We start from the raw sequence: 22,084 nt of genomic DNA on the forward strand, positions 1-22,084 counted from the left end.
TTAAAATACATTGTCAAAGTTGGTCACATATATGTTTTATATAAACACAGTCTATTATAATAAATGTGTGCACTTTAGGGGAAATAGCAATTTAATGAAAAATGAGATATAAATGAAATGGCTTATTAAGTTAAAATGAAGTTAATAAGAAAAAAATTCGGGTAGGAAAAGATATTCTGAAAGTTTTATGCTTCGAGAATATATAACTAATGGGCTTGGCTTTAGCTGATTTGAAAGTATAAAGGAACATTTTATTGTATAATCTTGCTATTGTTTCTAGGAGATATCCTGCCTTTTTAAAATTCCACTTGACATTGGTGCCATAAAATGTTTTTTAGTTGTCCCTTTGCATGATTTAGACATGGAAAGATGGAAAGTTAATGAAAATCATATTTACAATTAAAACAAAAAGTAGAGCTTTGCAATTATGGCCCATCAGTTTACTGTAAAGCCTACTTGGTTTTTGGATTCCATCCTCTTGTTCCTTCCAAGATTTATCTTTGATTTCCTTCTGGTAACTGTTTTGTTAAATGGGTAAATTATGGATGTTTATACTACAGAAATTCTACAGAGGATGCTGAAAATCTCCCAGGAATTTTGTTGTATCCTTATTATTCAAAGTTTTAACTTTAAAAACTAATTGCTAAGACGGCTGGCCACAGGGTTGGTGGTATTTTCCAGTAAGGAGGACAGCATGACTCCTTTATAATCCAAAAAAAAATGGTATTAGGGACTAGGTGAGTGATTCTTGGTTGATTGAAACTCACCCTCAGGACAAACATTTAAAAGAGGCAGTATACATGTATTTTGTACATAGATATACATTAGTACATTAATATCTCTAAAAGCCTATAACTCTTGGAATGAGGGAAAACTAAAAAATACAGCAATCGTATTAGAGCTACAAGGGCAAGCCTTCTTGGTGTTTGATCCTGATAGCCAGACATTATGAGGAACAGTGGGAATCTTAAATAATCATAATTATGTTTCACATTAGCTACCTGGAATTCAGTCTCATTTCAGAGTTTTAATCTGATAGAGTACTCTCATTAAATACTGGCATATATTTGGAGCTGAAAATACTGCATAATCAATACTACCTTGACTTTAAGCCAAGTCATTTGAAAAATTTTCCTTTCTATCAAAAATCTGAACTATAGACCTTAAATTCTTGGAAAGTTCCCATGAAAAATTTACATTGCACTTCTTAAATGTGAGAAAGGTTGAAGTCTTAATGCCTTTACTGAAGTATTAAAAAAACTTCATAGAATTAAGCATAAATAAGAATTTTTCTTTTATCTTAAGTGCACACACGTACTGCAGTTTGAATGTTTCATGAATTCTGGCTCAAAAAAAGACATGGCAAACTAGAATAGACTCAACTACAGACTTTGTCAATTATTTGTTTAGGAATTTGGGCAAGGAACTGGTAATAAGTAGTAATTCTGAAGACATTTACTTATTATTTATCTGGTCTGATTTTAGAATGCCTGTTTTCTTCTTATCAAGTGTGTTGAATGAACATCTCTAACAGATGAATTCCCTACCTTGGTTTGCAAAGCAATGCCCTGACAAGCTATACTTTATTTCTTTTTAAAGAAATAGAAACTGTAAAATGAACAGAACTGCAAAATGAATCTCTCATTTTCAGGAGGCTTGTGTAGCCCTGTTGGTCTCTGTGGGGTAGAGCACTCACTCTTAAAAGAGGACAGACTGGAAGTTGCTTTTATTAAATGTTGAAGTAATCTTCTTTCCTTTCTTCTTCATTCATTTTCTACTCAGATAATTTTGGGCATGTCTACTTCCTGGGCTAGGTTAGGTAAAGCCCGGGACTTAGCTATAGTCTATTACATTGTTCACATTGCTTGGCACAGTACTCCCTACACAATGGGCATTTAATACATGTTTTCCAAATATGTAAATAGAAAATCTGATGCATATGATGCTATCAATCAAATTTGTTCCACTGGAATCAGTACTGTATAATGTAAGAAGCTCAAAGAAGTCATTTAGCCTCTGTCAATAGTAGATATCTTGCAGAATTGTTGCCTGATATAAATGGCACAATATAGGTGCTTAATTGTTATTTTTATTTCAGCCAAATTATGGAAGTTAGAGCCAGTCTAATGAACTTAACTTGTTCTTATTGGTTTTCCTGTTTTACTTACTCTATATAATATTCCTGCTTTGATTCACAATATGTAAATTAAACGCAATCTTTTATTAATTTACTGAACTGAATTTCATAAATTGAATGAGATATGTAGTGAAACTCTGGCATATAAAACCATACACATTTTTTAAAAATTATTTATTGTCTTCTAATCAAATTGTATTAAAAATCTTATTCTTCAAATGTATTACATCATTAAAAGCAATAATTTCTCTGAACATTAAGAATTATGTGATTACTGACCCTTTCCCCCAACCTTTTCCCCAACCTCTCTGATGTTTTTGATTTTCAACCACCAAGTAAGATCAACTAAAGAAAAGCGTTAACTCATTTGACTTTGTTGGAAAATGCTTTAATGAAATTTCCAAATAGCTTAAGTTCATTTTTTTAAGGGTCCCATACTTCATTTTAACCATAACAAAAATTTCTCACTTGAGTTTTTGTAGCTTTTTTGGGAGAAATTTTTAAAAATTCAGAGACATGAATATACTCTAACCCATTCCAGATGACTCGTGATGATAATTATGAAAATGAACACTGTGGGATAAAGCCGTGGGCCCAGTTAGAAGCTTCTGTAAGAAACATTTCCCAAAGTGTATTCTGTGGAGGTAGTTAGTTAATGTTGTTCGTAAAGAGGGCTGTATGGTTAAATATTTTGGGACATGTAAGTTTGTAAGATTTCTCAGGTTCTGAAATTCTTAATACATTGTGAAATCCTGAAACAAGGGATAGAATCTGAGATGGATCTGAAACTTCTTTGAGTAAGGAACTCCTTTCAAAAAAGATACTGTAAGGGGTGCCATTGGGAAACACTCTATAGTCTATACTGAATGACTCTGCTGTACTCTTTGAATTTTGGTTCTATCTTTTAAAGGAAGGAAGTTTCTCTCTCTTCTTGGACAATGAAACTGTTAGCTATGACTTTTGCTTCTGGCTATGTGCCTGGATCCAGAGGCTTTCCCCTTGGTGGTCTGGAAAGCGAGGTAAGACATTCCAAGTATGAAATAAAGTCTTTTTTTTGAGTGAAAGGCATGAAATTTAGTGCATGGACTTTGTGACATTAATTATGGCTTCTCGGAAGCTCTTTGCTTTGAGATTGTTGAAGAAATAAACTTTAGCTAAGTAAGATAATACTGTTAGCAGCTCACCACACCTACTGGTCATTCGAAGAAGCACAGAACTTCCATTCAGACAAGGAAAGCTTGATTGGGTGGCCAAATACAGACACAGTACTCTGTCTCTGTATATAGTAGATTCAGGCCTCTGCGGACGTTTTAGTTAGACTTTAGGGAAGGCTACACTTTCTTCTCACATTCTCAGCCTTGAAAGCTGTGTCTTAGTACCTCCTCCCCACCTGCATCCCCATTCCAAGCCCTCGGCAGGTTTCAGTTCTCCACCTCAGGGCAAAACCTTTTCTTTTTTTATGCCTGTGGTCTCCCTCTCCAGTATTCTCTCTTCGAACTCCACACTAGCTTATTCTGACGGAAGTCTCTCCCCTCTGCTCCTGAACACTGCTGCCAGGTTCACCCAGTTAGTCCTTCTGCTCATCCTCCTTTTTCTTCTCCATTAAGCCTGGAGTAATTCCTGCTCCATCAAGAGTAAACTCTCTTGATAAGCACTCTGAGCCAACAACCCACAAACGGCTGACTAAAATTTCAGACACGTATTCATTCAGAGTGGGTTCTTGATTTGTCTATATGAATTGTAGAACCAGGTTTTTTTAAGACTAGAAAAAAAGGGGAAATACCTGATTTGTTCGAATTACATCTCTTTGATTATTCTATTTCGGTATCTTAGAGATATAGTCATCGACGAGGAATATATTTTGGAAAACACTTAAAATTATGGTACAGTAGAAGAGACTCTGAAATGAACTTCAATTAGGTATGATATTAGTATACCTTATATGAGAAAACTGTTTTGATAACTGGTAAAACCTGGATGTTATTGACAAGTATTTATAAATTATTTACTTTTGTTTCTCCTGCTAAATTAGCCTCCTGTCCAAGGGAAGGGGTGGGCAGGTAAATGAAGAGGATAGGGTTTGACTACAGTGATATAATAGAATATTATATGTATAAATATGATATGTAACATAATGTGTAATGTACTTACAAATGAGTGTTAGGCTATAACTATGAACCAAGTTAACTATCAAGTATAATAAATTCCTTTTTTCCAGTCTATTCATCTTTTCAACACAGTAACGATAATTAAATTTTCTGTATTTTAATATATTTTGAATTTAAAATGCATAATAAATTAGATTGAATTGTTTAATTGGAAAGAACATTAGAAAAAACTATGATGTTAAACCAACAAAATTACCACTTCAAAAATGGTCAAATATTGGCAAATTCACATGGTTCAATCTAATAACATTTTTTTTATAATGCATGTGCTCACATTTGTTCTCTCTCACCCCTGTGTGCTTTGACTTTGTGGAGAAGGTGGGTGGGGCTGGGAGGGATCAGTTTTCCCAGCCTGATGGCTAGCTCTTCCTCCAAAGGGTCTTAAAGCAACATGACTCGCTAAACACAGTAGGTCATAGGAGTATAGTCATTAATTATAGTGTATTTATTCTGGGAAAATGAACAGTAAAAAGATGGAAACATCATGTGAATATGTCTTAATTAAGATTATCTTTTTAAAAACTAACTCATAATTTTAATTTAAGCTTTTTGTTTGAATGATATTTATAAAGTGATTTGTGAAAAATAAAAGTCCTTAAAGTGTATATGTGATTATTTGATTGAGAACATAATATTTCTTTCCATTTTTATGTCTCTCTTTCTTATTGATACTCTACTGTTAGATTATTCAATTTTTTCTTGAACTTGTAATTTTTCAGTGTTCCAAGATCCATTGTTTATGCACCATACCCAGTGCTCCATGCAATACCTGCCTGCCTTAATACCCACCACCAGGCTCACCCAACGCCCACTCCCTCCCCTCCAAAACCCTCAGTTTGTTTCTCAGAGTCCACAGTCTCTGATGGTTTGTCTCCCTCTCTGATTTTCCCCAACTCACTTTTCCTCTCCATCATGATCTCTTAAAAAAGAAAAAAGATTATCTCTTAATGTATCTCTTTATGTAATTCCAGTAACATGTTCATGATTCCATAACAGAATAAGAAGAGATAGTGGGTAAAAAGAGTTATAGACAAAGAAAGAGAAAGCTCTTCTATAATAAAGTAGGGGCTTGGGGAAGATTTGGGAAACGTGTATCTTTTTTGCTATTTGCTACTGGGTTAGATCAAACCCAGCAACTGCCATCACTTAGGAGGCTCATTCATTGCGGGGGGGGGGGGGGGGGGGGGGGCGGTGTTGTTGTTATTGTTGTAGTTGTTTATTTCTTTGTTCCTTTTACCTTGATTTTCTAGGCTGCTACATTGTCATCAAAGCTAGTAAACAAATTTGCTCCAGGGATAATATATTTTAAGGATCTTCTAAATGAGAGGCAACTCATTTTTTCCAGTGTTCTTTAAACAAAGAGCCAATAGCTTTATAGACAAAAATATAATTTGCCCTCTTAACATCTGATGCTGACAATGATTTCAGTTTAGAATTAGCCATTCTTATCTCTTTCAGAAAGTATAATTAGCCACTTGTGCTTTTTAACTAGTATGAGTGAAACTGTAAATATAGTAATTTGTCTGATTACGGTCTATGTGCTTTTTTCTTTTGCTGAAAATGGACTTTGATTTTATTGTACTAGATACAAATGAGTTCTAGAGCAAAAATAAAGTGCTACACCTTTTCTAGTCATTTGTGGAGTGAAGAGCCAACCCAGGTGCAGCTCTCCTGCAGTTTTGTGGTTTTTACAGATTGAGTTTATAATTCCTTCCTACTTCTTGCATTAGGAATTGATTTCTCGGTGCGCTTTGCCATTGCTGTATACCTCTTAGGGACTAGAAATACTCAACCCTCATGTCCCCCCATGAAATCCTTCTAGAATTGTACGGTCAGGAAAGAGTATTTTAACCCTGCAACTAGACAATAACTGAATTCTCATTTCCCTTCTCCAGGATATCTATATTCATCTATACTGATTATCTATCATCTATCACTTGTCTATAGATATATGAATATATAACATTTTAACACATAACATACACATTTAACATTCATATATATATATATACACATTATTATTCACATATATACACATGTGTATGTATGTGCGTGCGTGTGTGTGTGTGTGTGTGTGTATATATATATATATATATATATATTTTTTTTTTTTTTTTTTTTTTTTTTCTGAATCCGAGAGAAAAACCTTTCTTTTGCCAACTCTGTCATGGATGAAGGCTACTCCCAAACTGTCTCAAGCTATGGAAGGCCTCTCTAACTGGTATGGCATTCAAATAGATCAGAGATCTGAGATTAACTGGCTACATTTTTTTTCAGACTCAGAGGTTCAAAATAACTTCTTTGAAATTCAGTAGAGGAAAAGACTATCCACTTCTTCTGCTAAACAACAGCATTTACCAAGTGTTAGAGAACTACATTGTGAATTTATTCTTGACTGTTTTTCATGGAAATTTATAGAATTATTGAACAGTTGAATTTTGAAGCTGAGGGGACATCAGTTAATATAATATAATATAATATAATATAATATAAACCACAGTTCATTTACACATAATAATTATGAGTCCTATAGACATGATATAAAATGCTTAAGATCAGAGAGCTAGCTAGGAAGTAAAAAATATAGAACTTCCATAACCAAATGGTAAAAATAAATTCAGAATATTTTATGTGTCTTTTATGTTTCAAGATTTTAACTCTAAAGATCAACTGCTGGCTTGGTCTTCTGCCTGCATGGAATGGACTCAAATCTGCTGGATGCTATTTCTATTGTGACATTGTCACAGGTTCAGGCAACCTGTGGTCTTCAGAGAATTATTATTTTTGAAAACTTGAGTTTTCATGATCTTCCTAGTTCATTTAAACTATTTCTGAGAATAAAATATTAAGGCTATATATATAATATATAAAAATACATAATTATATAGGATTTCTACTTCTCTAGGACTTTTTGAAAGTGTTCAGTAAATAAAAGATAGAATATCTCCTTAGAGCTGAGTTGTGTGGGGTCCTTGCATTGCTGTAACTGTTTGTAGTCTAACAAGAAGGTTCCTTTCCCACATGTCCTATCTTCTCAATGTCCCTATATCTTCAATATATTATGTGGAACCATTTCATAATTGCTTCAGTGGTTAAATATCTAAAATTTCAGATAGTTCCACCTAGTTATATAGTGGATAATTTCAGGGTAATAAGTCAAAACACTGAATCTTAAATAAACTGAAGATACTTAAGGGCCTTTCTCTGGGATGTAGGAAATGACTAAGCAGAAGTGAATTCAGAGAGAATAAAGACAGCAAAATGGTTACACCAAGAATTTTCTTAACTGTTTTCTGGAGTGACCCTTTTCTGTTACATAGAGCTTTAAGTTAGAAAGTCCTTTCCATCAGACAGTACATTTTAATAAGTCACCTTATATTTGGTAAACATCTGTTCAAGTATTTGAGAAGGGGGAGTAGGGGCATACAACCATGCATTTCACAGTATTCAAACTGTAATAAGCTTACTGTTGAGAAATTAAATATGGATGAGTCCCTTCCTCATCCAAAGTCACACAGATACCCTGGTTTAGTACTCCAATACTCTTATTTATACTTGATAGCTCTGCATAGATCTTGTGTGTTTCAGTTCTTCTTGTATCACCAAAAACCCCAGTATTCATATAAACAAAAATACACAGAACATCTACCATGTGCCAAAAAACTGAAATATACAGGATTATATCAGATTGACTTTGCTTCTGATTTGCTTCTCAACCCCCCAAAATAAAGGCAAATAAGAAATGTGAAAAGGACTTACTTCTAATCATTTAATTCAAGTTACTCTATAACGTGGGTACATATTTGTTTTAGTGTGGCAGTTGAAAACGGTGCTTCTTGTCTCTCTTACCTGAAGGATCTTATCGCCAGGCTGCAGCAGGTTGGATGCTGGTCCATCAGGCTGAACCCTAGTAACAAAGATACCCTATAAGTCAGAAGTAACAGAGGTTAGGATTGTATCATCAAGAACTAGGCCTAGTTAAAAAATTTCTCATTCACATAGAAAACAATGAAAACAGACTAAAAACAGTTTCCACATATAAGTTTCAAAGATTTTTATAGTATTTTAAGCAGCACACCACTCTTCAAGTCAAGTTTAAGAACAGTAACATCTTTACTTGCATAACAAAAGCTGATCTTGTTTTTTAAAGTGCATTTATGATTTATAAAGTAATCTCATGGCATAGTCTTAATTTCTTTCTTAAATAATTTGAAACATGGCATTACACCATCTTTTATATAATTCCGAAATCATCCTAAGTTATTCTTCATTGAAAATGTCTTCTATTTGACAGGTTGTAAGTTCAGTGTACATTTTAAAAACCTTATCAGATTACATACAGATGCTATTTTATTTTAATCAGTATTACTTTGTATATTACTGGTAATTTTAATATAAAATATATCTGAACAAATTAAACATAAGAAAATTCCAATATGCAATTTAAACATAATGTTTCTGCCAATGTAGTTACAGAATCCTGAAACTGATTAATTTAGTTAATAAAAAAGTCAAATTAATTTTGTTGTCCATGTATATAAAGCAAACATTTATTGAATGCCTACCATATGCTAGGGCTTGATTACTAGTGTTACAGAGATACACAGAATATAATTTTTGGCTTCAGTGAGCTCATAATATAGTAGAAGAAAAGTCAAGAAACCAACAGTTATGAAATACTAAAAATATAAATAATTTACATAACAGAATGTATTAAATAATAAAGATGATATCTCAATACAGTTGACATTATTTTTTTTCGTTCCTAAATAAGTATTAATAGAATAGAAGATAATATTGTAATGTCATTGCCTGTTATTTAGGGAATCATCTTATTTGTTGATTTGTAAACTTAATAACTCTCACTTAAACCCATTAACCTTATGCACGTGTATTTGAATGGTTTAACAAGAAGGCCCTAGTTGAAATACTTCTATGTGTGTTTTCATTTAGCATTTCAGATATTTTTGAAAGTTATTAATTTAGAGATGTTGAATGATTTTTATCTTTCTGATTTTAATCTGTTTTCCTTCCCATTTAAAGATGAAACTATAGACAGCCATTAAAATCCTTAGAAAACTGTGTAACTTTTAACCAGCAATTCAACTTCTAGAAATTAGCTTAAGAACATAACTAGACAAGTTGCAACATTCATTTACTAATATGTTCATCATAGTATTATTTGTAATAATAAAAGTTACAAACAACACTTAAAAGTCTAATAACAGAGAACTGATTAAATAAATTACAGTAAAGTCACACAATAATATGATATGTGATCATTAAAAATGAAGTTCTAGGTGGCAGCTACAAAAGTATACTAGTCCTTAGTGAAACAAGGAAGTTATAAAACATTATACCCCACGATGCTATTACTATGTTATCATACTATTTTTGCTGAAACATGTTTATATACATATTTGTGTAAAGAGTATATTCCTAAAAATTAGCAGTGGTTATACTGGGTAATGAGACTTCATTGTATACATGCATATATGTATGTATACATACATACACATACATACATACATATATATACATATGGTTTTTTTCCTTTTTGCTTTCTGTCTTTTCTAATTTTTCTACAATGATTATGTACTGCTTTTAGCCTTAAGAAAATAATAAAAACTAAAAAAATTTTAGGTTAACAGTGTCACTATTCAGATCATGTTCAGTTTGTTAATTTTGTCTATTCACTTGTACAAATGGTCAATTCAAAAGGAATAAGAAAACAGGTTATTTGGAAAGGACAGCAACATAAGGAATGATGGTGAATCCACCAGACCAGGGAATGGCACTGGTTATGAAAACAAAAACAATCCCTATGGCCCTTTACACACATAACACTCATTCTATCCGTCCAGAAGACTGTATGTGCTTGGTCCTCCTGGCAGACCCCCCCTTTCCTATTGGGTCTCTATACAACAGACAGAATGCCACTGTTGCTCAAAATAAGCCACTACATCTCTGGGTGGTAGAGGTGAAGTTGTTCTGACTATTTATCCCAGCAGTCAACATCTGAGCTACCTAGTTAATATTGACTGCTTTTCTCCAGCTTATTCTGCAAGAACCATTTTAATAATGTTTGTATGAATCCAGACCATAGGAGCTAAATTACGATCATGTCTACAATGCTTGGAGGAACGGGTAATGTTCCACAACCTGACTGCTGGAAGAATATGAATGTACTGTATGTGGCAGGTTTAATTTCATCCATCACAAAGCTCTGTGGGATTCAATCTCTGTTCTGAAGGCTTGTTTTCTTGTTGTTGTTTTTAAAGGTTTATTTATTCCGGAGAGAGAGAGAGGGAGCAAGCATGGAGTTGGGGAGAGGGAGAGAGAAAATCTCAAGCAGACTTCCTGCCAAGCGTGGAGCCTGATGTGGGGCTGGATCCCATGACTCTGAGGTCATGACCTTAGCCAAAATCAAGAGTTGGGTGTTTAACCAACTGAGCCACCCAGGCGCCCCCTGAAGACTTGATCTGAAGCTACTCTTAGGATGGCCTGAGTCTTCCAAAGCATTTATTGCTGCTTTCTAAAGCTTTAATATTTCTTTTTCAATCAATACATCTCATCAACTAAGAAACTGCTACTGCCCCTTGGTATAGTTTTTTTTTTTTCTATATTTATACAGATATACAGCTATATCTTATCAGGCAGCAAACTGCCACTTTAGTCAAAGCAGATAGCAATGAGTGTTACATTTGATAAGGGTCTGTGGCATTCATAATTTGTGGAGGTGGAATGCTTCCCAAAAGACTGCCTGCAAAGGCCAGTGCCCTGATTTTTCACTGTATTTGTGTATATAAATACAGCCATATGAGAAAAGTAACTCAACCCATTTTGTGGTATCTGTTATGGTGAATATTGATGACTTTGGTACAGTTTTGGAAAAGCTCGTTGAAGTAATGTACCAATCTCCCTTTTAATAAATTCATTTTATTGTGAGACTTCAAAAAATACTTTGGCCCTGATGACAGAATTCGGTAAAGAATCAGATTATTTGTATTCTGAATGTTAGAACAGTAACTTCCCACTGTTTGGTAAAAAGCCATCATGTATGTTATCAAAGATCTATATCATGGCATCTGGTCAGTTGTATAGCTCTGCTGCAAGACTTAAAGTATGCTCAATTTCTGTAACATTTGGTTGAGTGCTAAATGTGGGGCAAATAACCACATGATATGTTCAAAACAAGAGAAACAACACATACACCTAAGCTTATAGCAAAACCATTTTGCCCAAGGAAAGAAAATGCCTCAGTAACTCTTTTTCAACAAGGTAGTATATATTAGTACTTTTCTGCTGCTGTCAAGTTATCAAAAATTTAGTTGCTTAAAACATCACAAATTTATTATCTTATAGTTCTGTAGGTTAGAAGTCCAAAACCAGTTCTACTGGGCTGAAACAAAGGTGCTGGCAGGGTTGCATTATTTTCTGGAATCTCTAGGGGAAAATCTGTTTCCTTGCTTTTCCCAACTTCTAGTAAATGTCCACATTCCTTGGCACATAGTCCCCCTTTTTCATCTTCACAGCCGGCAACTGTGTATCTCTCTGACCATTCTTCTATATTCACATTTCCTTCTGACCATAGCCAAGAAAGATTCTCTATCTCTAAGGACCTATGTGATTAGATTTGGCCCACTGGATCCAGGATAATCTCCTCATCTCAAAGTCCGTAATTTAAACTCACCTGCAAAGTCCCTTTTGCCATGTAATGTAACATATTCACAGGTTCTAGGCATTAGGATGTGGCTATCTTTGGCAAAGGGGCATTTTTTTTTTTTTCTGGGTGTATAAGAAGCAAGAGCATAGCTCTGGAATTAGTCTGTGTTCCTCACTTAAAAACTGGGCAAGTTAATTAACTTTTGTGTACTTAACTTTCCCTCATCAGTAAAATGGGTATAGTAAAGGCACATACCTCATAGTTAATACATTGAGTAAATATATACAAAAAAATACTTAGAACAGTAGATGGCATTCAGTGTAGCAACAATAAATGTTATCATATTTATTGAAAGTTGAGCTACAATCCAAGGTCTTTATCTTCAGTAAAACCCATATCGAAAGTTTCTGAGTCTCTAACAGTTTCATATTTATTGTCTGGAAATATTCAATCTGGAATATATTGAAAGGCCAACATTTGTTATCTTTCTCTCGAATACCCAGCAGATCAAAGGATTTACATGTCCTATTTAGGGAAGATGACGGGAAGATGGCTGGGAAGTCTACTGTTTTATCTGTGGTTTTCTAGTGGTGGCTCTCAGTGGTAATGGTTCTAATTATTGTTCTCTCTCAGCAGTGGACATGGGTCCCAACTAGAGGGCTTTCTGATAGTTCTTAGTAACTTTCAGGGGCTACTTCCTTCGGTAGCTCGAAGTCAGGATCAGTTGCTCTTTACAGTAATAGCTGCTACAATCTAGTTTTGGCATCTCTGAGTGTATTTTTTAATGTCTGACATCTCATAATCAGCACAATCGTTTTCCCCTAGCACCACCTCTAGAGAGCATCCCACAACAGAGCAACAAAATATATGCTGCAACCTTTTCCAAAGAATATATGTTTGCTTTCCTCAGACACCAATACCTGGGTGTGCTTGAGTCAGACACAGACCCCCTGGACCATGCATTACAGTCGGACCCACACAAGTTTGCACCAATGCTAATCTAGAGAGGGCTGGCCAGGTGTTGCTAAGAGGCAGGACCTGTTGCCATTTCATTTTTATTCCCCATTTTTTTTTTTTTTAGAAACAGTTTTTATGCAAGTCCCAAATAGTTTTGTTTTCTTAAAAGTATCCAGACTAGGTTCTTAAGAAAGTTTTACTTTTCACAAGTAATTTTAAAAAGTAGTGAGTATGGGAGGTTTTTCGTAGTGTTAAGATCTGATCTTGTCTAACTGGTTACCCAGTCTATACACCTCTAGAGGTAAACTTTAATGGACTCAGAAAGTTAATCTACAAGGCCAACGTTTCTAACTTTAGAGGAGAAAGGAACTTTGTATGGCTTTTTAATGATGAAGGTGAATGAGTGTGACAGTCTCAGCTATTGTACATGTAGACCCCAAAATAGAACTTGTCTTAAGGGAACTGCAACTTCAATTTATGAAATATGTTTTTCTTTAAAATTCTGCAAAATCCTGGCTCTAGCTGATGCTAAGAAATTGGTTTCTAGGAAGGCCATATCTCAAATAAAAATTGTACACTGTTATCATTACAATTCAGAACACATTGGTTAAATATTATAGAATATAGTATTTTATGCTTTCATATAATTATGAAAGTTCAAAAGTGTTTCTGGAGGAAAAACTGACTCATAAAGAACAAACACAGCTATAGATTGAATAGATTTTAAAGGGTTTTTCTTGTGGTTTCTTTTGTTTTGTTTTGGGTTTTTACTTTCTGCCAAAAGTGTGCAAATAATTTGTTTTTTCATGGGTCAGGAAGGTTAATATGAACCTATGTTGTGGCTTATGGAAGCAGAATTGGATCTACGTAATAGACTGCATTTACTTAACTGTTGTGATTAGTAGAAGACTTGACACATCAAGGATATAAAGGTATTATCAATAGTTTTCCTCTCTATGAATCAGAAATGTGATAAAAAATATTTTAAGATTAATTGCTGACACTTGGAAAACAGTGTGGAGATTCCCTAAGAAATTAAAAATAGAGCTACCCTAAGACCCTGCAATTGCACTACTGGGTATTTACCCCAACGATTCAGATGCAGTGAAAAGAAGGGCCATCTGTACCCCAATGTTCATAGCCGCAATGGCCACAATCACCAAACTGCGAAAAGAGCCAAGGTGTTCTTCAACAGATGAATAGATAGAGAAGGTATGGTCCATATATACAATGGAGTATTATGGCTCCATCAGAAAGGATGAATACCCAACTTTTGTATCAACATGGACAGGTCTGAGGAGATTATGTGGAGTGAAATAAATCAAGCAAAGAAAGTCAATTATCATATGGTTTCACTTACTTGTGGAACATAAGGAATAACATGGAGACATTAGGAGAAGGAAAGGAAAAGTGAATTGGGGAAAATCAGAGGGAGAGATGAACCATAAGAAACCGTGAACTCTGAGAAACAAACTGAGGGTTTTGGAGGGATGTGGGGTGGGGGGTTGGGTGAGCCTGGTGGTGGGTATTAAGGATGGCACGTATTGCATGGAGCACTGGATGTGGTGCATAAACAATTAATCTTGGAATACTAAAAAAATAAAATTAAATTTTAAAAAAAGATTAATTGCTAAGTGTCAAATCTTAGGCTTTGAACAGTTTGTTACCTTAACAACTGAGGAATCTATATGTAGCAAAAGAAGATATTTATCCATGGCCATTAGAAACCAAAGGAGAGTGGGGAGGGAGGGAGGAAGAAAAAGGGATATTAGCAGTGACCATGATGCTTCTGTGTATTAATGAGCTTTAGTCAACAAAGCAATGAAATGTAAAATCCATAAGCAATGAACAGAAATAATTGTTTAGAAGCCTAGGAAATATGACCATCAAAAGACAGAGATATAAAAATGCTACAACTGACCAAAGTCCTCTAAAATTTCTCAAAAATCTTATGCACAGATGTTCAAAGGAATAACATATAGGGTATATATTTATTTATTAAACTCTCTTTCACGCATTTTTAAATAATGTAAACATTAAAAAAGAAATCACCTGGCTACGTTTGTAAAAAAATTCATTAACAATTCACTGGAGCAACAAGAAGACTGGTAAAACTCATAGAAATTGACTTACATGATTGCAAATACCTTAATGGCAATATAATGGACATGATTTTTTTTTAAAAATTAATATATAGTGTATGATTTCCTTCAGGGGTACAGGTCTGTGAATCATCAGTCTTACACAATTCACAGCACTTGCCCATAGCATATACCCTCTCCAATGTCCATAACCCAGCTACCCTAACCTCCCCTCCAACCCTCCACAGCAACCCTCAGAGTTTGTTTCCTGAGATTAAGAGTCTCTTATTGTCTCCCTCCAGATCCCATCTTGTTTCATTTTTTTAACAGCCATGATCTTAATGGATGAACTATAAGTTGTTTAGGCTTGCATCCTTCTTTTAGGTCATTTTAAAGGTTTGTTTAGTAGCCAAATTAAAAAAAAATATATATATATATACACACACAAAAATATATGTATTTATATACATAAAAATATATAAATATATATATATAAACACCATTGTAGAAATAAATAAGTATATATACTATACATATATAATGTTTAGTAGTTAAATAACATAAACATAATATATAGTTTTCAAGATACTGCTTTCTGACTTGCTAAAAGTATCCAAAAAGTAAGCTGTTTATTCCCCTTTACTTGAGATTCCTGTAAGAAATGACAAATTGACTACTAGAATAATTTTTATAGTTTCATGCCAACATAATGCACTATTCTTTTTGGGGGGAAATTTGAATGTAAGGGCTAAAATTATGTTTGGCTTTGGTTACCTTATCATTATAACTTTTCTTTTATTAATTGCTCCAGTACTCCAAGTATTAACAAAAAATGAAACATCTCTGGGATGTCTGTCCATTATGACTGAAAGTACCTTTGTCTCCTATTCATTTCTTAATGAAATTCTTTTCTTTTTATTTTATTTATTTTTTTAAAAGATTTTATTTATTTATTTGACAGACAGAGATCACAAGTAGGCAGAGAGGCAGGCAGAGAGAGAGAGAGGAGGAAGCAGGCTCCCTGCTGAGCAGAGAGCCTGATGTGGGGCTTGATCCCAGGACCCCGAGATCATGACCTGAGCCAAAGGCAGAGGCTTTAACCCACTGAGCCACCCAGGTGCCCCTCTTAATGAAATGCTTGAACTGAATAAAATTTTCTTTCATTTGATTTTCACATTTTCTCTTAAAGGTAAATGCTCACACTCCTTTACATATTGTGTTTTCAGATTTCTGCCTCTTTGGAAAAAAATTTTAAAAATTCCATTTCCTTTATTTCATGAATGCTTAAAGCCTATATTTAATATGCCACCTCAAGCGGTAGTGAATTTTTGGATTGCTGAGCTTGAACCGTTTACTGATTCTGTTAGAGCCCTTCGAACAGAGGGTTTTCTTTTCAGCTTCATATATAGCATAAAGAGTGGAAACTATGAGAAACAGGAGGAGGGGACTATAGGTGGCTGTGGATTCTTCTTTGTAGCAATTCCCAAAATAGTACTAGTAATCAGCTTCCTGGTTATCATCACTGCAGGCTTCTTTAAAGCCTCTACAATGGTATAATTTTTTACTCTATTTCAAAATAATGAACTTCAGAGTGAAGGATTCAGTGAAAACTTTTTGTCACTTATGCTGAAATAAGGTTTTTGAAGTGAAGAATTATTTTGTGGAAGCTAGATTTAGTCAAACTATGATTCTTTTAGACTTAGGTTTTGGTTTTATTTAACGGCTAACACATCGTTGTGTAGTTAGACCATGCTAGAAGTATTGCTCTGAAGTGGCAGGGAACTCAGAGGTCAAAAGGGCCAGTGATAAATGCCCAGAAGGCACACAGTTTTGAATTCCTAATACACTGACCTATGACGTGGCTCTTAGGCCAAGGCTGTGCATTGGCTGTATAGTGGGGAATGACAAAGATGGTAGGTTGGTTTGTTTGTTTTTCCCACTTTGGAGACGCTCTGTTAATCCGTTATTTGAAATTTTATAGTGGCAATGTTTTCATCTATTATCTGTGTAACGTTTTAACAAGTGTAAGTTAAGGAAAAAGGACTTTGCTGTTGTAGACATTTGAGACTAAGAATGTGGTACAGTTTCACAGGATGATGACTGATGTCACCCCGAGTAAATGCACTGAGACAGCCATGTGGCTGATGAATGGAAGGGAAGCTGTTCACACTCAGTCAGAAGGCACCTAAGAATAAGTGGTTCTTGATTCTGTGTCTCTTTGACCACTAACATTTTATAGTTCAGAGATGGAGTCCTTCAGAGGACTGAAGCCACCCCAGCTGGAGTGTCAGACAAAACCAAACATACTGTGGAGTCTTTCTTGCAGTAAAAGAACAAGTCAGTCTTCCCAAGTCTATATTATCTCACTAAATATGCCATTCAGAGTCACGATAGAAACATTTTTTTTTTTTTTTTGGTCAAGGAGGAAATAGAGTAAACATGATTTTCCTTAGTCAGAGACTTTGGTATACTTCAGTAAACAAAGAGACAAAGGAAAGTAAGATAGGATTCTTCTTTAATCACCTTAATGTTTAGTCCAACACTAAAAGAGGTCACTTCCTACCTCCTGTTAATGCGTGTCTTTGGGGGTTCAATGACAGTACCTTGTTATGGAAATGTCATTTATATATGGTGATGGGGTACGATCAATGAGGTTTCAAATATAGGAAGTAGTTTTCTACTCCATTATATTCAAGACAGTAGAATTAGTTACTAAGACCATGTATAGCTGTACTAATTATATTGTAAAGGTGACAGGGCAATTAAACAAATGCATATTTGCAGAAGCAATTATCATATGATCTCACTGATATGAGGAATTTGAGAAGCAAGACAGAGGATCATAGGGGAAGGGAGGGAAAAATGAAACAAGATGAAACCAGAGAGGGAGCCAAACCATAAGGGACTCAATCTCAGGAAACTGAGGGTTGCTGGAGGGAAGGGAAGTCGGAGGGATAGGGTGGCTCAGGCACGGACACTTGGGAGGGTATGTGCTATGGTGGGCATTGTGAGTTATGTGAGACTGATGAATCACAGACCTGTACCCCTGAAATAAATAATACATTATATGTTAATAAAAACAAAACAAAACAAAACAAATGCATATTTGCAATTTTGTGCTCATATAATAACCCTTAACTGTTATTATCTACTCACTGCTTAATCTAATTCTGGCTTTATTTAAATAATAATTTAAGTAATAAAAATAAATAATTATTTAAATAAAATATATTTTAAATATATTATTTTAGTCAATTTCTAATATAAATATTTTAATATTTAAATTTAATATTAAATTTAAATATACATTAAAAATTTAATAATCTATTTTATGTAAAATATATTACGACTCAAATAATAATTTAAATAAGAATAAATAATTAAATAAATAATTAAATAGAACTATTATATACTTAAAATACTTAAAATATTTTAGTCAATTTTTTATTCTTAAAAAATAACACACTGTAAATTCTGATCTACAACTTAATTTTCTTGCTTAGTTCTTAAACTTTCAGGTTAACTTGTCTTAGTTTCTCCTGGAAATCTATTCTCATCTGTCTGTGGCTTTCTCCTGATTTATTAGAAGGATCTTAGGGAGAATTGAAGTCAGAATTTGCAGAACTTAAGAATCAGCTCTTTAAGTTTACATGATTTCTTCACACACCCAAAGAGAAAACTAAGGGTGTTAACTCTGAACTTCCCTGTTCCTTCTGATCTAGTTTTGCAAACGTTTTCTTTAGTTACCGAAGAACACAGATTTGTGTTCTGGGACTCTATTTGTAGAATACAGCAGTGTCTTTTTTTGTAAGAAAAAATATTATTCAGAAAAAAGACAAGGATTTGAAAGCAGATTTAAATGGGTCTCACTGCAAAAAGCCTGACATAGTCAGTTTCTGGGTCCATACTGAAATACCGGTTGCTTTGGCGATCTCAGTTAGATACCGTGGTTGAAAGCATGCAGGTTCTAGGCAGTGCCTCTCCTAGATGCAAGCATGTTGGAATCTCTAGTACTAAGGGGCTTTCAGTTTGAAAGATGAAAAAAATCTACTGTTTTCATGATAGTATAATAGACACTTTTGGGGACCTACCCAGATTCTCTTTATCAAATTGGTGTTCTTATCCTACAGGTGTTCCTGATGGCTCATATCTGACACGTCTCTTGAAAATTACCATCAGCTAGAGCCTACTTACTGTGAAATGCTTGGCAGGTTATACCATCGCCTCTTCTCTGGGAATAACTACATCCAATCCCTGATACTGGGGCACACAAGGCTGTTTTCTTCTTCAAGGTGAGACATCTAGTGGAACTACTCATCTCCCTGAGCACTGTGCCATCACAATTCCCGTGTCTTTGGCCAGTTTCTTCCTCGCCCTCGGGCCTTTCTTTAAGATTTCACTGGAGAACAGCTCTTCCATTAATTGCTTGTATAACAGTCTCCATCTCGAGTTTTGCATCAAGGGAAACCGACTTTAGACAAATGCAAACTACAAAAGTTAAAGCTCTGCGGTATCTTCTTGCTTGGTAGGGATATGTAGAGTCTATTATTCTGCTTACCAGTGATTCTTTAGAGGTCAGAGTCAGCAAAGAATAACTTTGGGGTTGGAATGGAGGAAAAGTGGATGATACTGTTTTTAAATACATATTTTTGAGACATATCTCAAATATTATGTGGGTAGAAAACATTTAGATAGTATTGCTACAGGCAGAGACCTAGTAACTATTCCTTTTTATTTATTTTCTGTTTTATTTCTCATAACATTTCCAAGAATTCTTGTAGGTTTCTAAGCTTTTCAAGCAAGAAAAGAGAAATACTGTGAGACCCTGGAATACCACTTAAATCATGTTGGAGTAACTTTATAAATGGAAAAAAGACTTCAGACTTTCCAAATATCTGTTTGACCCTTAGTAATTAACTTTCTTTCGTTGATGGGTCTGTCAATTCTTGTTAGTTATCACAGGTATTATTTATGAATTAATTTTACATGCTTTCATATTTTGATTGAGAAGTGTCTGGCACTTTTCCAGTAAATAGTAGCAAACTTGGACATCTCTAAATCTTTTCCCACACCATTTTCTGCCTGAATATTTTATTTACTTTATTCCTTACTAAATGGCTAAAATGACGCAGCAGATGGAAAATAAATAATGTACAGCTCTAGCAACCAGTACAACTACTAATGTAGTAGCTATGTACTTGGGCTTTAATTTTACTGATTGTTATAAAATATCATAAAGTGATAGCAATCTTAATTCCAGTGATTTTTCTAAATCTATTGTTGAATTAAAACTTTCCAATCAATGTTCTTATTTAAAGTGGTTCTTTTTAATTGCCTTATATTTTTCACATATATACCCCAGTGATATTTTTGGGAAGAACCAAGCCTGTGTTGAGTTTTATTATATTCTTTCAGAAGTGGAATCCATGTCTTGTCTCTCTATATTATAATGTCTCAAAGCTACATTGTTCTATTGGATAAAGCACAGTGCCATGCCTTTAGAAAGTTTCATTTAAGTGAAATACCTGTAGGAATCCTACTGATAGGAGACTACTTTTCTATCAATATTTCTGAATAGATTCAAGCTTTTTCCAACACAAAGAACAGAATATGGAAAAATACACTTTTTATTTTAAAAAAATTTCACTTTTAATGTCCTCAAAGTGGCGCTCTGGACCTCAAATTACAATTTGACTAAGATACAGCCAAAATAATCAGTTATGTTGTAAAATAATTTATGCTTGGTATTTATTTTAAAAAATTTAGTTTTATATCTGGGGACCTGAGTAGCTCAGCCAATTAGGAGTCCAAAGTCTTGATTTTGGCTCAGGTCATGATCTCAGGGTTGTGATACCCAGCCCTGCCTTGGGTTCCATGCTGGAGCCTGCTTAAGATTCTTTCTCTTCTTCTCCCTCTGCCCCTCCCCCCCCACACACACAAAAAGAAAGAAAATAAAAAAGATTAGAAAATAAAAATTTGGTTTTATATCTAAAAAAAAGACGATTTAATCCTTCCTTAGTCCAAAATGCAGTATGTAAACAGAATTATTTCTATCCCTTGCTCCTGACTGTTACTTTCACATAATTTGTTGAGTCTTCAAATTACTTTGCATTACATAATCACTTGAAGTAGAATTAAGGATCGGACAGGTATATAAGTTATAGTATAAAGTTAATTTCTAAATCTAGAAAATAAATCATATGTATCTGGTAGATGTACAAAATAAAGGAAATGTGTTACATGCAGTTTAATAATTATGCAGTAAATATAAATCATATGCCGTGTGGAGTTCTAGACAAATGTGTTTGCTATTCTTGATTTTTATATCTATGAAGAACACATGACAAGAAATAGACATGTCGCATGTACTTTTTTGTAAGTTAAAAACATATCTTCTGCCAATTACCCAATGGCACAAGGCTGAGCAAACCTGGAAGATTATTCCTGTGCTTTTCTGACTTAACACTGCCAAGCGTCCTCTGGCTGTTATTATTCCTGGGTAAAGGTATCAAGTAAATGCTTTGATTCCCAACATCTAGTCCTTCTTCTCTTGATATTAATCATATACAACATATAAACTTTTATTTGATGCAATACCCATCTCCACACAAAGAAAAAGTCCCATTGTTTTTCTAGGTGAGGAAGTAAGGGTGTAAAGATGTTTAAGTCCTGTCTGCAGGCTGTTCTGGCATCTGGAGTCAATCTTTTAGAAGTCATATCGGATAAAATAGAGTAAGGTATTCTAAATTCCAGGGCATTTACTTAGGGTTTATTGGCAGTTATATTTTACATTTGCCATGGTTCTAGTATTTTTCCTGTGCTAGGGATTTTACCTGTACTGTAGGCAAAGACGCTTAAAAATTTTAAGAACATGGATTTATTCTCCTATCATTTCTGTGTCTACATGCAGATTGGTCAAATCAGGAAAAATATGGCATCTGCTGAATGTAGTTATTATGTTCAAACTGTGGAGAATTGGTGATTGTTCAGTCTCAATGCCCCAGTATATATATTTCCTGATGTCCAGTGTTTTGAGGATATCCATAACATGGATTTTATTTTGATATTATGACTA

General features: G+C 34.3%; 1 protein-coding gene across 8 annotated transcripts in view; it reads right to left on the bottom strand.

The window, feature by feature from the left end:
- The window catches only part of LRRC7 (leucine rich repeat containing 7), a 559,049-nt gene that overhangs the window by 14,239 nt on the left and 522,726 nt on the right, over positions 1–22,084 (bottom strand). For 7 of the 8 annotated variants that reach the window (XM_032301472.1, XM_032301475.1, XM_032301471.1 and 4 more), the window contains one exon: positions 8,155–8,229. In XM_032301472.1, the coding sequence (XP_032157363.1) occupies positions 8,155–8,229 (75 nt within the window). The remainder of the gene's footprint in view (positions 1–8,154; positions 8,230–22,084) is intronic. The other variant, XM_032301469.1, reaches the window with a different exon arrangement.

Source organism: Mustela erminea, chromosome 10, assembly GCF_009829155.1.
Source record: "Mustela erminea isolate mMusErm1 chromosome 10, mMusErm1.Pri, whole genome shotgun sequence".
Classification (NCBI taxonomy): domain Eukaryota; kingdom Metazoa; phylum Chordata; class Mammalia; order Carnivora; family Mustelidae; genus Mustela; species Mustela erminea.